The following is a 15,168-nucleotide window of genomic DNA, read 5'->3' as shown; positions in this document are numbered from 1 at the left end:
TCCCCTCTGTCTCTGTCTGTCTGTCCAAGCAGGACTCTGCCTCCTCAGAGGTATCTTTCATTGGTGGGACGTCAGACCCTGTCCCCAAAAGAGCCCCGCGGTCCGATCTGGTCCCAGCCCTCCCCATGCCCCCCCCCTCCGTCCCTCCCTGTGCATAGTCTACAGTGTGCGCATTCTAACCCCATCCCTGTGGCCACCAGCCCCAGGAGGGGGACCACACAAACCAGAAGGGGCACCGAAGCGTTCCATAATCGATTGAGACTCACAGTGTTGCGTTCCCATGATATTTTTAAAAATCGAGAGTAGTGCCAAAAATGCAGGATGAAGAAAATAGCAAAGTTTCGAGTAAAGACAGTATCAGTATTTTGATTTTTCCTTTAGCGTCAGGCTCCAGGATGGTTCAGCACGGCACCGCTCCGGGGCCCGCTGAGTCCTGAAATTTTAATAATCGGTTCATCCTCCACTTCTTGCACTACTGTTGACTTTTTTAGAAGTTTGTTTGTTTATTACGTGATCTCTACACCCAACATGGGGCTCAAACTCACAACCCACGATCAAGAGTCACACGCTCCGACTGATCCAGGCAGGCGCCCCTAATTTTGATTTTCAAAAAAAACGTTGCGCAAAAACACCGTCTTCTTCATCACTGAGTGTTTTGGGTGCCCCCTTCAACCTTTGCGTGCAAGGTGAGCGCCTCCCTGGCCTCCCACAGGCCCCCCAACTACGGGGAAGTCCCCAGACAGGAAAGGACGGCCTGGTTCCCAGCCACATCAGTGAGGAAAATCGCGGCTGATGTGAACTGAGGTCTACAGGCCAGACGCGGCTCCAACTCTACCCCTCCTCCCCCCCTCCTCCCGGAGCACCACTCCAGACTCCGGATGAAGCGGACACAGAACCCACAACCTGGTCTGGGGAGAGACAATGAAACAATAAGGAAGGATCAGCAAGTGTGCAGAGAAAATAACTGGGGGACCGACTCGGGGGCCGGCTTCAGGGTTTAGGCGTGGGAGCCAAGAATGGCATCCGCTAACTGCCACACCCCCCAGGAAGGACAGCCTCTTCCCTGGCCCCATTTTTCAGATGAGAAAACTGAGGCAGCTTGCCCAGGAAGTTCAGAGCCAGACTCTCTGGGCAGGCTGATGCCCGAGGGCTTTATACGGGGTGGGGAGAGTCCCAGTGGAGAAGGGGGGGGCACCAGTGCCCCGAGGGTGTCCTTCTGCACTTCAAGGGCCACCTGCCTAGGAGAAAAGGCCATGTTGGCCCCATCGGGGGCCTCTGGGTCCTCTATTTACTGACTGAGCCCCCGCGCCCGGGGAGGGGGGGCGCCTGACACCCCCACCCCCCGCGGCGGGGCCCCTTTAAGGCCGCCCGTGGGTCTGGTGCAAGTTCATTCATCCAGGGGCCCCTGCTGACTCACGCTTATGAAAGTGGTTTTCCTGGCCCCGCCCCCGCCCGCCTCCTCCGAGGCCGTGAAATACCCCGGCCTCCCCGCCTCGCACAGCCTCCTCGGTCCCCTCGGGGAGACGGCCACTTGCTCCGCGGTGGCCCCGAGGGCCCTCCCGGCGCGCGCCAGGCCAGGCTCGCCTCGCCCCCCGCGCCCCCCGCGCGCCCCGAGCGGGTCAGGTGAGTGGCCTGAGCAGGGCGGGCGCGGTGGGGGAGGAGCGGGGGGCGGGGGAGCCCCCGCGGGCCGGGCCGGACGCTCTTCCGCCGCCGCCGTGCCCAGGTGCCCGGCCCCCTCGGCCGCCGCCGCCCCCGCCCACGTGACGCCGCTCGCCGCAGGGAAGGGAGGTGTGGACCCCCGGCACGCTGCCCGCCGCTGGCCCCTGGGTCCTGCAGCCGGGCCGGGAGCGCCTCTCGTCCCCGCACCCTGCGTCCCGGGCACTTGGCGCCTGGCAGGCTTGGGGTGCAGAGCACGGGGCGGGGGCTGCTCCAGGTGGGGGAGGCTCCGGAGGGAGGGGCGCACCCCGCGGGGCCCCGGGGCTGCGGGCAGGTAGCGCTCGCGTCCACGGACCCTCCTCACCCTCGCCCTGTTTCAGCCTCACGTCCCTTTCTTGGTGGCACTGTTCCCACGGTCTTTTCCTCCGGGGGACCTCGCGCACCTTCCGAGGGTCGGCGGCTGGCAGGACTTGTTGGCAGTGTCTGGGACGTTCCTGGGCAAGAAGCCGCCTCCGTCCTGACCCTGGTCTCTCCCTCCCGCCCCAGGGTTAAGAACGCCCTCTGGGTGGGCTGGGCGTGGGGGAGATCCACAGTCAAGTGAGCAAAGGGCCACCAGCAGTGCCCAGTAAACGCCGCCGTGCAGGTGTCCGGGAGGCTCAGAGCAGTTTTAGCCCCAGGAACACTAGAAACGCTGGTGCTGCGGACTTCAAGGAAACAGCCGTCCTTGAAGGGGCCGATGTTCCCATTTTTTCTTTGCTTGTTTGCTTCTGTGAATGACAGACTCTCCCGGGAGCTGTTTGCAGTTGGCACGGGCTGTCTTCAGGAGGGACACAAAAAAAGTTCACAAAAAGTGAACATTGAAAGTTGGCCGTTCCAGCACCACAAAACTAAAACGCATTAGTTTCAGATCGTCTGCTGTCCCTTGGCAGCCTGTGCGGTCTTCCAAGGTAATGAGAGTTCTCAGCTGCTCAGGGACACTGCACAGGAAGTGACCTCGGGGTGGTGACCTCATGTATGTGGCATCTGGAGGCTTCTGGAAGGGAGCACTGAACTTGGAGCCCAAAAGCTCTGATGGGAAATGGGTCCCTCCACCTTCCGGGAAGCGGGATAAGAGGCGAACCAAGGGCTCCTAGGAGTGCCTCTTGCCCCTGAGGATGGGGGAGGGGAAGGTCAAAGGGACAAGAGGGTGAAGGGCATGGCCCAGCATGGGCGTGCTCATTCTGGGGGGCCATGGGGAGTCCACAAACCCGGGGGTCAAACTCGAGATCTGTCACCCACTGGCTCTATGACCTCGTGGGCATGGCTTCACCACCTTGAGCCTCAGTCTTCACATCGGTGAAGTGGGTTGCCATGAGAATTAAAAGCTGTAAGGCATACGGAGCTCTCAGCAAGGGCATCGCATGGGTCCCCATTACTGTTATTCCTGGAGACAGGAGAGATGGGGGTGGGGACCTGGGGCTGTTTGGAGGTTCTAGGAGAGTGTGCTGGGCAACTGCCGTCCTGCTCCCCACGGCCTCTGGCAGAAGCTGTCCCCCTGTCACTCTGCACTCTGGAGCCCGGCTCCATGACCTCAGCCGCTCTGTCTGTAATACAGGAGTGAGTGGAAGGGCGCACAGTTAAGGATGAAATGAGTTAACATGTATAAAGTGGTTAGAACATGCTTGGCACCTAGCCAGCTCGTCACAGACGTGCACAAACGTCAGCCATGTGTGTTGGAGGTGGTGGTAATGGTGGGGGGCGCCCCCGCAGACCCTCTCCCCGGGCAGACAGCTCGGCGCCTGCAGGGAACCCCGAGTGGAGAAGGCCGCGCAGTCCCTGATGCCGTCTTTCATCCCCTGGGGCCCCGGGGACCAGCGGCAGGGGGACTGTTCCCAGGACGAGGCGTCCTTGACATGCCACGTGACGCGACACTTCCTGCCGTGGGTCCTTCGCCGCTGAGCCCCCCTTTCCTCAGCCGCCGGCGAGGTGACACGGCCCCCTCTCAGGGTCATCAGACCCAGTGCCATCACTTAGGTGCAAGCCATTCACTAAAGTGCGGGAAAAGGTCTGTTGTCATCCCCGGGGGGAGCGGCACCGGGTCTCCTCACTGGCCCGTTGCTGGGGAGGGGCTCCTCCTTTCCATCTGCTCCGGGTGGATGCTGGTGTTCCTGCCCCTCCGCACGTGTGGAGGTCGTATTCTGGCCTCCGTCACGTTTGGTCACCAGTCAAGATTTTTTCTTCCAAGTGTGAATTGGCTGCCCTCTTTTCCAAATCTGAGAATGCACATCAAAATCCAGATTTCTGCCTTGTCCCGAAGACTTCTGCAGGCAGTGACCCTGGACCCCCATCCCTGGCTGATCAGGGGTGGGGGGGCGCGCGCCAGCCCACTCACTCTTGTACGGGCGCATGTGAGCCCCGGGCCTCACTGGGGCAGGCCAGTGGCATGCATGGTGCACACACAGGGAAAGCCTCGGCACCGGTTTCAAAGCTAACTTTGTGACACTGAGCGACTGTGCGCCCTCTCTGGGCTCCGGGTGACACATCTGTGACCTGGGGTCGTAACCAATGGCTTCTTGAGTGCGGCTGCGTGGGGAGTAGCTAGGCTCATGCTAAAGGCCACACACTCCTCAACGCTCCGTTGTCTTGTGGCCTCCAGGACAGCAGCGTGTGGCAGCGGGGGAGGTCAGAGACCCCCTTAGCTGGGTCTGGGGGAGGTGGAGCAGGTGGGTCTGGACCTTCCCTCCCCCTGGTACCTGCCCCCCCAGGAACTGGGTTTAGGTAACTACGGGTGATGCGCTTCAGGCCTGTGGCCAGCAGGAGGCGTAGGTGTTCCAGAAACCGGCAAGTTTACAGGCATCTTTCCACAACCCAAGTGACTCCGGCTTGCCAAGCTTCAACGCCACCTGTTCCACCTGAGCCGCTGGAGCTGGCAGTGGGCTCCGGTCCTTGCCCAGTGGCATATTCGCTCCAGCCAATGCTTCACGGCAATCACCTCCCTGTGTCCCCTCAACAACCCAGCAGCGTAGAAACTATTATTATTCCCATTTTCTAAGATGAGGAATCAGACCCAGAGAGGTCCAGGAATGGGTCTGTGGTCACCAGCTAGGAAGCGTCCTGCTGGACAATGGCTCCAAAGGCCACTGGCTGCACCGGAGACCTGGATTGTGGGGTGGGGATTGTAGGGGGCACAGAAGTGCTGGGCAGGGCTTGCCGCGGGGCAGGGAGGGCTTACAGAAGATGGCCCGTACGCTGGGGGTGTGTTACTGTCTGCTGGTGAAATGGGGCGGGGGGAGGCTCAGACCTGGAGGTCACTGGGCCGGAGGAGGGGACCCTGCCCGCCCGGTGGGTTGGGAGGGGAGGTGGTTTGTTCGGACTGGGACCGGTGTGGGAAGGAGAGAAGGAACAGGGGAGTGGCATCCCGATAGGACTCAGGGAGGACCTTGGACTTGACCCTGAGGGCCACAGGACAACACCCCGTAGCCGGGAAGGGAGGGCATGACACCCCAGGCTCACGGAGTAGCCTTTCCTCCCTAGGTCAGCCGCCAGCTGCAAGCCCCCCACCAGCCACAGCCATGAGCAGCTGGAGAAACGACCCCCTCGGCAGCGGCGGCTCCGAGCCCCTCACGGTCGTCATCATCGGTGAGTGCATCCGGGAGCACGGGCTGCGCTGAACCCCTGGGGTGAGGGTCGGGAACCGGGCAGGCCCAGGGCAGGCATCTCTTTACAAAAGTTGTCTTTAAATTTGGCCGTTGAGCATTCAGGACGTGCCTGGTGCTAAGCCTAGCAATTTACAACATGTCATTCCCCGTGACCCCTCCAAGAACCCCGAAGCCGGAGCAAAACTGTCCACTGAGGCTGGCCAGCAAGGGCGAGGGGGCCCGGCCCTAAGCCTGCAAGGGCTACTGTGTTTCCCTTGTACGCTGCACGGTGCTCGGGGCCACGTGAGGCAGACGCGGCCGAAGCACGCGGTTCCTGTCCTGCAGCCTGCAAAATGGGGACAGACGGCCCTTCCCCGATTCAAAGGCCATTTCTGTAAATCAGAAACAGCTGGACATCGGTGTCCTAAGGGCACGGCGCCTATGGGTGATATAGTCTGCACAGCACAAGATAAGGGGGGGGCAGGTAAAGAGAGAAGCAGTGTCACAAGGGTAAATGCCCAAGAAGCGCCCCACAGGAGCCGCGGGACTCATCCAGGCTTGGGGACTAGAAGCCCTGGAGGGGGCGCTGTATCCCTCCTTAGGCTCCCTGCCCAGCCCGCCCCACCCACCCCGCCCAGAGCACAGGAATCTATCCTGTCTGACCAGCCACACAGCTTTGGGAGGACAGGACGAGTTCTTAGTGATCTTAGAATCTGTCGTGTTGCTGTGTGACCACAAGCAAGTTACTTAAACTCTCTGAGCCCCAGCTTCCTCCAGGGTGACAGGGGAAAAAGGATAGCCAGCACCTTGCTAATGTTACTGGGGGACACGCGGGGCTGTCGCACATCAGGGCTTCGCGCTGGTCCGGCAGCAGCATCTGTCACGCCTTACTGTTTCATTCTTAAGATCCCTCGACACCTAGTAGGCACTCTGTAAACGTCCGTGGTTGTCACCTGCACCAGCTGCATCGCCCTGTTGTTAAAGGAGCACCCAGGAGGCCCTCGGCAATGGTCCCTTACTTTGTGACTGTTCGTACGCACAGCGCCTGGCCCATGCTAAGGACTCACTGGTTTTTTTTTAAAGATTTTATTTGTTTATTTGACAGACAGAGACTACAAGTAGGCAGAGAGGCAGGCAGAGAGAGAGGAGGAAGCAGGCTCTGCGAGGAGCAGAGAGCCCGATGCGGGGTTCCATCCCAGGACCCTGAGATCATGACCCGAGCTGAAGGCAGAGGCTTTAACCTACTGAGCCACCCAGGTGCCCCAGGACTCACTGTATTATGTTTATGAATCAAGAGCAAATCCATGAACCAGAGAGGTCAAGAGCAAAGCCCTCCAAGCCAGTGGTCTGCTGCCCTTAAAAGCCCTGCCCTCTGCCCCCACCCTCCCTCCTCAGGCAATGGTCCCTCGGGCATCTGTCTGTCCTACCTGCTGTCGGGCTACACCCCCTACGTGAAACCGGACGCCGAGCACCCACACCCACTCCTGCAGAGGAAGCTCGCCGAGGCCCCGGGGGTCTCCATCCTGGACCAGGTGGGTCAGAGCTCTGGGGGATACCCCCCCACCCCCCTCCCAGCGAACTGGGGCAAAAATAGAAAGATGCGTGTGTTAGTCACATGAGGGGCCGCAGTCAGTCATGACATCAGTTGTCACAACTGAAGCAATGGCACTCCTGGCTCCCAGGGTCGCGGCCAGGGAGGCCATTTAACTCCCTACAGTACACAGGACAGCGGCCCCCCCCTGCCCCCACCAAAGCACAAGCTGCCCCAAACATCAGCAGTACCGAAGTTGAGAAATCCTGCCTGAATCATTTGGCTCACTGGCCCCTGCCCAAGAGGGCACACCAGACCTTCACCCATGCCCCTCGCCTTCCGGAAGGCCGCTCATTGCCCGCCCTCCCCCCACTTCCGACATCAGCCATCCTCCCGGCTCCCTCCCCCTCCAAAGCTGGCTGATGAGGAAGTAACTGGGTCTAGATCAGCATTTCTCAGAATGCCTTCTACAGGACATTAGTTCCTCAGAGAAAATATTCCTACTCCAGGAAGTCTGAGAGATACTGGGTTTGGCAAAACTAAACAGGTAAATGCTGCAGTAAAAGCTGCAGGACTTGTCAGAGCCTTTACCGCGTTGATGTGCATTATCTCCTCCTGTGACGCAGCATTTTCCAAGCCTGTGTGACTTCCGTGATACGAGGGTGGGAATGCAGGACTGGGCAGCCTTTCTCCAGTGCTGCTCTGACCTATGCACCCCCTCCAGGACCTGGATTACCTGTCTGAAGGCCTCGAAGGCCGGAGCCAAAGCCCTGTGGCCCTGCTCTTTGATGCCCTCCTGCGCCCAGACACAGACTTTGGGGGAAACATGGAGTCCGTTCTCACCTGGAAGCACCAGAAGGAGCGAGCCATCCCCCATGTGGTCCTCGGCCGGAACCTGCCCGGGGGAGCCTGGCATGTGAGTGGGAGCTGGGAGAGGGGAGAAGGGCTTTGGGCCGAATCTGCCCGAGGTCTTGGAGAGACTCCCTCCCGAAAGTTAGGGCTCTCCCCTTCCCGGCTTCTCCCTCCCTCACGTTCCTGCTCTCCGGGCCCTCCTCGGCCTCCTCCCCACCTGCCTTCCTGCGCCCACCCCAGCAAAGGCCTCCCATGCCCTCCCTCCCTACCGGCTTGGGGGCTCGGAGAGGCCTGGGCCAAAGAACTCCTTTCGCACACAGTCCATTGAAGGCTCCATGGTGACGCTTAGCCAAGGCCAGTGGATGGGGCTCCCGGACCTGCCGGTGAAGGAGTGGATGCGTAGGAGGCGAAGGTGAGGCGGCTCGGGAGATCCCGGGGAGGGCGGGTGACGGGGCCTCCACCGGCCGTCGAGCCCAGGAGCCAGAGGTATAAGGGCTCTGTGTTTCCACTAGCCTGACCCTCCCTCCTCTTACTTCAGGACGGGAAACTGAGGTTTGGATGGGGAAAGACTTGCCCAGGACCACAGGGGGCTGGGCTCACCCCAAGACCCCCTGCCAGTGCTCCCACTACCTGATAGACAAACCGCCCCCGCCCCAACATGGCCCCTGGGAGCATCTCAGCCTCTAAGAGATACTGACATGACAGCTGGCCCTTCCCACCACTCAAGCCTGGTCTGCAGTAATTTCTTTACTTCAAGGTCAGCGAGTAGGATGCACTTCTTTTTTGAAATGCTCTTGTAAGAGAAACCTGACCACACACAGGCAAGGAAGACAGCTCAGCCCAACCCGACGCCTCTCCACTGCTCTTCCATTCGGGGGTGCTTCCCCCGTCCTGTTTCCGGCTCCATCATGACCCCACAACTCCCACCCGTTGGACCGTCCTGGGGGAACAGCTCAGTCCCTGAGCAGATGAATTCCAGGCCTGCTCATCCCGGGAATCGAGGCACCACATGCCCAGTGCTCCGGGGGGTGGGGGTTGGCAAACAGGGGATCGCCACTCGGGTGCTGGCCGACCTTGTGTGACGCCCTGTTCCCTCCGACCCCCAAGGGCCATGACAGGGGCCTGTTGTCCCCACGCTGCAACTCAGTTTCAGAAAGAGTCTATGTTCCTGCCGATCTGGTACAAAGATCTCCAGAGAGACAGGACTTCAACTTTAACTCTAGACATACCCTTTTACATTCTGCTTTTAAGGACAGGATATGGCATAGGATGTCAGGTGGTGAAGGCTGTGTTTGCTGTCCTCCTTTTACGCAACTGCTTAATATTGCCCTTGCAGCGATCTCGCCTGGCTCTTCCTAGGGGCAGGGCCACGCCCACAAGGGCCACGCCCCCTGCCCCCCTCTCAAGCCCCGCCCAGTGCTGGGGCTTTCCTCCTTTCTGACCTGCCCTTCTTAGAAAGAACAGCCTGTAGCATCTTAGGACCCCTCTCCGGAACAGTTTTTACTCAGAGAATGGGAAGTGACAGACCCACAGACACAGACCCCAGAGTTCCAGCGTCAGAAGCAGACGGGCGAGCAGCAGAGCTCAGGGCCGTGGGGGATGCCGTGTGAGCTGGCCCTGGCACGGGACCTGGTGGGTGTCACCTAGGATCCTCCATTATTTTGCTTTGGGTCAGGGGGGAGGGGAGAGGAGCAGAGGCAGAGGGACAAGCAGACTCCGCGCAGAGTGCAGAGTCCGACATGAGGCTCGATCTCACCATCTAGAGCAGGACCTGAGCCAAAACCAAGAGTCAGACCCTCAACCAGCTGCGCCCCCCAGGCGCCCCTCGTAGGACTGTCCTTCAGCGAGCTCCTCCTGAGCAACGTGTCCGCAGCTGGAGAACGTAACCCACCTGCCGACACACAGGCAGACGTCGGCACTGGGATGGCGCCCAAGCCTTTAGCTCCGGCGACACTGGCCGGGGCAGGGGAGGCACTGAGAGCAAAAGCAAGAGGAACAACACTGGCTATAAAACAGCCTCTGCCCTTGCGGGGCGTTGGGGGGACTCTGCCAAGGGCTTTGCAGGGGCTGCTTTTAAATGAATGTGTTGGGTGAAGTCCAGGAAGCGTGCCCCACTCCAGCAGGCGGGGAGAATGTCTGCAGGAGCTCGCACCTGCACGGCAGCTGCCCAGAACCAAGAGCCAGACGCCCCCAGCCCCAGGAGCCCCCCCCTCGCCCCCTCCCCCAGCACAGCCCCCTTCCTCCCGCCTGCGGCCGCCACTCCATCACCTCTAACTCCCCGCGCCCGCTCCCGCTTCCTGGACTCGACAGGAACAGGATCCTCGCAGCTTTCCGTAGCTCAGTGTTCAGCCCTGGGAGCAGCGGGGACTGTCCCCTGCCGCTCACCTCCGGGCAGGTTCTGTCCTGAGGTCCCCGTTCACCACACCGTCCGACCCTCTCCGACGCCCCAGGAAGTAGTTCCATCGCCGCCGTCATCCCCGCTGCACAAATGAGGAAACTGAGGCTGGATCGTGTCAGGCACACAGCTCACCGGCAGCCGAGTCGGGATTTGAACCCAGGCCACCCAGTTCTGGAGGCCATACTCCCCCCCACCCCACCTTGATGAGGTACCCAAACGAGCTCCGTTTTACACACGAGGAGCTGGAGACTCCGAGGGGGTAAACCGAGTCCCACGGCAGGGGAGGCAGAGCCACCGTCCAGCTCCGGGGCCCATCACCGGCCTGGTCGCCCTGTCGTACCTGACGGCTCCCACACCCCCGTCAGCTCTCTGACACCCTCCCTCCCGCATCCTCCCTTCCAGAGGTCTTCGCAACAGCCGGGCCACGGCCGGGGACATCGCTCACTATTACAGGGACTACGTAACCAAGAAGAGTCTGGGCCACAACTTCGTGTCCGGTGCCGTAGTCACAGCCGTGGAGTGGGGGACACCGGGATCCAGCGGCTCCGGGCTCCGGGAGCCCGGCCCCCTCTTCCAGGTGAGCGGCTTCCTGACCACCGAGGACCAGAGCCGGCAGCCTTTCTCCCTGTGCGCCCGCAACGTGGTGCTGGCCACAGGCTCGTCGGACAGCCCAGCCCGGCTGGGCATCCCTGGGGAGAACCTGCCCTTTGTCCACTACGAGCTCTCGGCCCTGGAAGCAGCCACGCGGGCGGGCACAGTGAGCCCAGGCTCAGACCCGGTCCTCATCGTGGGCGCAGGGCTGTCGGCCGCGGACGCCGTCCTGTATGCCCGCCACTACAACATCCCCGTGATCCACGCCTTCCGCCGGGCCGTGGACGACCCCGGCCTGGTCTTCAACCAGCTGCCCAAGATGCTGTACCCTGAGTACCACAAGGTGTACCAGATGCTGCGGGAGCGGTCCGTCCTGTCGCCCGGCCCCTACGAGGGCTACCGCAGCCTCCCGGAGCACCGGCTTGTGCTCCTCAAGGACGACCGCCAGGCCGTGCTGCAGGCCCCGGGGGGGCTCCGGAAGGTCTTCGGAGTCGCCCTGGTGCTGGTGCTCATCGGCTCCCACCCTGACCTCTCCTTCCTCCCCGCGGCGGGCGCGAACCTGGCCGTGGACCCTGAGCAGCCCCTGAGCGCCAAAAGGAACCCCATCGATGTGGACCCTTTCACGTACCAGAGCGCCCACCAGGAGGGCCTGTATGCTGTGGGGCCGCTGGCAGGGGACAATTTTGTGCGTTTCGTGCAGGGTGGGGCCCTGGCCGTGGCCAATTCTCTGCTGAGGAAGGAGGCCAGGAAACCACCCTAGCGCCTGGCCTGGCCTCGTTGTACCCAGACCCTAACGAGGAAGGGAGGCTCCCACGGCCCCGCCGGACGCCCCAGCGAGGGACGGGGTCTCTCCTGGCAGGAGACGGGAGGGGCCCTGAGCCCAGGCAGCAGCCTCTCGGATGAAGACGAGCAGGGAACCCAGGCTGCCTGGACTGGGACTAGTGCCCAGAGTGGGAACAGAGGCCGCAGGCCAGGGTAGGCTGTGATTTGGGGAGAAAGCTGCTGGTAGGGCAGCTGAGCACTGAGCCAAGAGGACTCCAGGCCCCACTCCTTCCAGAACCGGGTCCCAATTAAACCCAGTACCTGCCTCCACTGCTGTGTCTGCGGATTCTGTGCATGGGGAGGGGGCTGGGTGCCCCCTGGGTGGAGGGGGGGAGCACAGGGCCATGTGGGAGAGCCTTGGGCTGGGGAGCTGTGTGGCAAGGGATGGTGCCCTAAGTCAGGGCACAGCTGCGTTAGGAACTGAGGGGACGGTGGGGGGGGGTAGTGTTTCCACGGCCCCTGCCCACCCTCCAGCCTAGCCCCTGCCCCTCCTTCCACTCTCTCAACTTAAGGACCACTTAGTGCAGGTCTCCTCTGCCAGGAGCCCCTCCATTCCCCCCAGGGCAACCCCCTGTTCGGGACCCAAGGTTCATGGCATTAATGGCTCGTGTATCTGTGCCATCTCTCCAGTATCCTCCTCTGCCCGCTTGGATCTAGGTGCCAGGAGGCCAAGGACTCCCCCACCCCCACCCCAGTCCCATTAGTGCAGCCCATGGCCTAGCACGGGCCTTAACGCGTCCTTCGGACAGATGGACGATGGGTGGATAGGGCGCGAGGGGAAGAGTGTTCTGGGCCACCAATCTGGGCGCTGGTGGGGGAGGTTTGAGGGGGCCCGCGGCCCGCAGTTGTGGTGGGGGAGGCCCAGCGCGTGGGCACGGGTCCCCGGAGCTGCAGCCAGCAGAGGGCGCTCCGGGCTCGCCGGACACCTGCGCTCCGGCCCTTGCGTCGGCGCCACGGGTGGGGTGGGGGGGACCTTCGGGAGGGGGGCAGCGGGAGACTTTCGGGGGGCGGCCCCCAGGGAGCCCCCGGCTGCGCGGCCGGACGCCCACCGACCCCACGCCTCCTGGGCAGCCCCTGCGGTGGCCAGGCTGGGGTCCAGCCCCCAGCACCGCGCCCCCGCGGTTCGCCCCCCGCCGCCGCGCCCGGCTGCCGGGGGCGGGGTGGGGGGGGGAGCGGTGGACACGAGGCACGTGGCTCGGGGTCCAGGCGGAGCGCCCCCCCCTTCCCCGGTCCCCCCGCGCCGGCCCGTCCCCGCGGTGGCCGCGGCCGCGGGGCAGAGGGAGGGAGGGCGGGGCGGCGCGGGCGGCGGCGGCGGCGGCAGCGGGGAGGGGTCGCGCGGGGGCGGGCCGCGGGCCGGGCGGGGGTCGGCGGGCTTCCGGGCGGCGGCGGCGGCGGGCGCGGCGCGATGTGCGAGCGGGCGGCGCGCCTGTGCAGGGCCGGCGCGCACAGGCTGCTCCGGGAGCCGCCGCCGCAGGGCCGGGCGCTAGGCGGGCTGCTGCGCTGGGTGGGCGCCAGGATGGGCGAGCCCCGGGCGCCGCTGGTCCCCGACGCCCCCGACGCCCCCGACGCCCCCGCTGCGGACCCCGGCCCCGGCCCGGGGCCCTGCTCGCCGCGCGGGGGCACCGCCGTCATCCTGGACGTGAGTACGCGCCGGCCGGGACCCCAGCCCCCTCCTCCCCCCACCCCCGGGCGCTCCCGACGCCGCCCTCCTGCGCCCCCGCCGGGACCCGCGAGGCCCCCTCCTCCCCGGGCGGGGGACCCCCGGCCCTTTTCCCCTCGGCGGCCCGGAGCGGGACCCGCACCCGGCCCCTCCGCGTCCCAGAGCGCGACCCCAGCCCCTCCGAGTTCCGGACGGTCTCCATCGCAGTCTAGCCTCCTCCCCGGACCACGACGGTCCTGCTCTTCCCACGCCCTCCGTCCATTTATCGGGATCCCCACCTTCTCGGAGCCGGAGCCGGGACCCTGGAGTCCTTGGACCCGGCCACCGCCCCCCTACTTTTGTGCTGGCTAAATCCTTACCCTTTCCCCAGCCCTGTACCTCAGCCTGTACCCTCATCCCTGTCGGGTCGCGAGCCCCTGCCGCCTCCGGCCCCCTCCTCTCCATCCCGATGCCTGCCTGAATCCGTACTTTTCGGACCCCCCCCCCCCCCGCCCCTTCCAGGCTCCGGTGCCCCTTCTCTCATCCCGGTCGTAGACCAGGAGCCCGGGTTTTCTCATCCCCAAAGCCCCTTTGCATCCCAGGCACTGGCGCTCTGAGACAGTGAAGCCCCCTCCCCACCTGTGTCTTCTCTCCTTCAGGAGAGCTGGGGCCACCCCCATCTGCTCTGAGCCCGGACCCCTCTGGGCTCCCCCCAGCCCCCACCTCCCCTAGGAGCTCCCTCTCTCCATTCCTTCCATACCCTCGACTCAAACCTCCCCCCATCCCCTCCCTGATCCACAGCACCCTCCTCTGGGAAGCCCCCCTCCCCCTCCCACCCGCTCCCCAGGAGTGGGAGGAAGATTCTGCAGGAGGGACTGCTGGGGGGCGGCGTGGGAGACCTGCTCTGTGGAGCCAGGGAGAGGCGCAGGGGGCTTGGTTCGCGGCACCGCCCCCACCTCCTAACAGCCCAGCGGCAGGTTGTGCCTGTGCCCCTGAGGGCCCTGTACCCGGTGGGTCTGGGGGGAGAGTTGTGTCTGTGTGTGGGATCCTTGGGGGGCGCGGAGCTCCTCTCCCCTTCCCTTCTTCTCTCCTGGAGCCCACAGTTGGCTCTGTGCAGAGGGGGCTGGGCAGGGCAGGGGGAGCTGTCCTGTGGGTGCTTGTGGTTGCCTGCGGACACGCGCATGCTTGCACAAGCACACACACACACACACACACACTTGCGTAGCCACCCTTTCTCCAGACCCCAGCGTAGTTCAGGGGAAAGCCCTGTCCAGATTCTTCCCGTTCCTAAGTGTACAGGCAGCGGCTCCGGGGTCCTCGTCATGCTGGTGTGTGTGGGCTCTGAGCCTCCATTTCTTCATCTGGGAGACGGAGTGGTGCGTGGGGGTGGGGAGCGGAGTCCTGGAGCCCCATCACGTGGTCTGCTTCTGTTGCTTGGTTGTCGTGGCCATCCTGGGCCGCTGGGGGTGGGACCTTGGCCTCGGGGCAACTTTGCTGTTCTGAGTAGGGGCAGGGCTCTGGTCCTTGTCTCCCCCCCCCCCCCCGCTCCCGCCCCAGGCATGGGGGCTCCTGCCCAGGTACCCCAGAGCAGGGTTTCAGCTGAGGGAAAGGGGTGATGTCTGAGAAGCCTTCCTGAGCTGCGGCTTCAGTGTGTCACAGTCTCAGGTGCTTGGGGGGGGGGGTGACATCTGTCCTTGGCCCCAGGGCCAGAACCAGAGGTCGGATGGATGGTCAGAGGCGGTGATGCCTCCCCCTGCTCCTTCTTACCAGCACGGCTCACCTCGTCCTGCAAATACCAGGTCTCGGCTCACGCTTAGAGGGGTGGGTGGCTGTCAGCTCCCCCCGCCCCTCCCCCTGCAGCCACAACCTCGCATTTGCAGCTGGGGTGCCGAGCTCTGGGTGGCCCTGCTTCCGCCCACTCCCCCACCTGGAAAACAATCCAGTGCCAGCCCCCAGCTGGTCCTCGAGGTTTCCTTAGCGGACATCTCTCTTGGGACCTAACTGACGGGGTTCCGGGAGGGGTGCAGCGGCTGAGTCCCCAGGACCACGGATGCCGAGTGTG

At 63.6% G+C, this 15,168-nt stretch overlaps 2 protein-coding genes across 7 annotated transcripts in view; both read left to right on the top strand.

Annotated features, from left to right (window-relative positions):
• The window catches only part of OSGIN1 (oxidative stress induced growth inhibitor 1), a 30,724-nt gene extending 18,987 nt beyond the window's left edge, over positions 1–11,737 (top strand). The window contains exons 1-6 of one of the 4 annotated variants that reach the window (XM_082712002.1): positions 1,490–1,618; positions 5,156–5,274; positions 6,669–6,805; positions 7,529–7,720; positions 7,977–8,068; positions 10,457–11,737. In XM_082712002.1, the coding sequence (XP_082568128.1) occupies positions 5,208–5,274; positions 6,669–6,805; positions 7,529–7,720; positions 7,977–8,068; positions 10,457–11,405 (1,437 nt within the window). In that variant the 5' untranslated portion in view covers positions 1,490–1,618; positions 5,156–5,207 and the 3' untranslated portion in view covers positions 11,406–11,737. Of the gene's footprint in view, positions 1–1,489; positions 1,624–2,466; positions 2,604–5,155; positions 5,275–6,668; positions 6,806–7,528; positions 7,721–7,976; positions 8,069–10,456 lie in introns of those variants that run through there. The other 3 variants (XM_082712003.1, XM_082712004.1, XM_082712005.1) reach the window with 3 other exon arrangements.
• Positions 11,738–12,872: 1,135 nt separating this feature from the next.
• Positions 12,873–15,168, top strand: part of NECAB2 (N-terminal EF-hand calcium binding protein 2) — a gene marked incomplete at its 5' end in the record, with an annotated part of 28,185 nt that continues 25,889 nt past the window's right edge. For all 3 annotated transcript variants that reach the window (XR_014305886.1, XM_082712074.1, XM_082712073.1), the window contains one exon: positions 12,873–13,106. Coding sequence is in view for 2 of the 3 variants with exons in the window: in XM_082712074.1 (XP_082568200.1) it covers positions 12,873–13,106 (234 nt within the window). The remainder of the gene's footprint in view (positions 13,107–15,168) is intronic.

This window comes from Mustela nivalis (genome assembly GCF_964662115.1).
Source record: "Mustela nivalis genome assembly, chromosome: 18".
In the NCBI taxonomy this organism is placed as follows: Eukaryota; Metazoa; Chordata; class Mammalia; order Carnivora; family Mustelidae; genus Mustela; species Mustela nivalis.
This window is presented reverse-complemented; position numbering and strand designations above follow the sequence as displayed.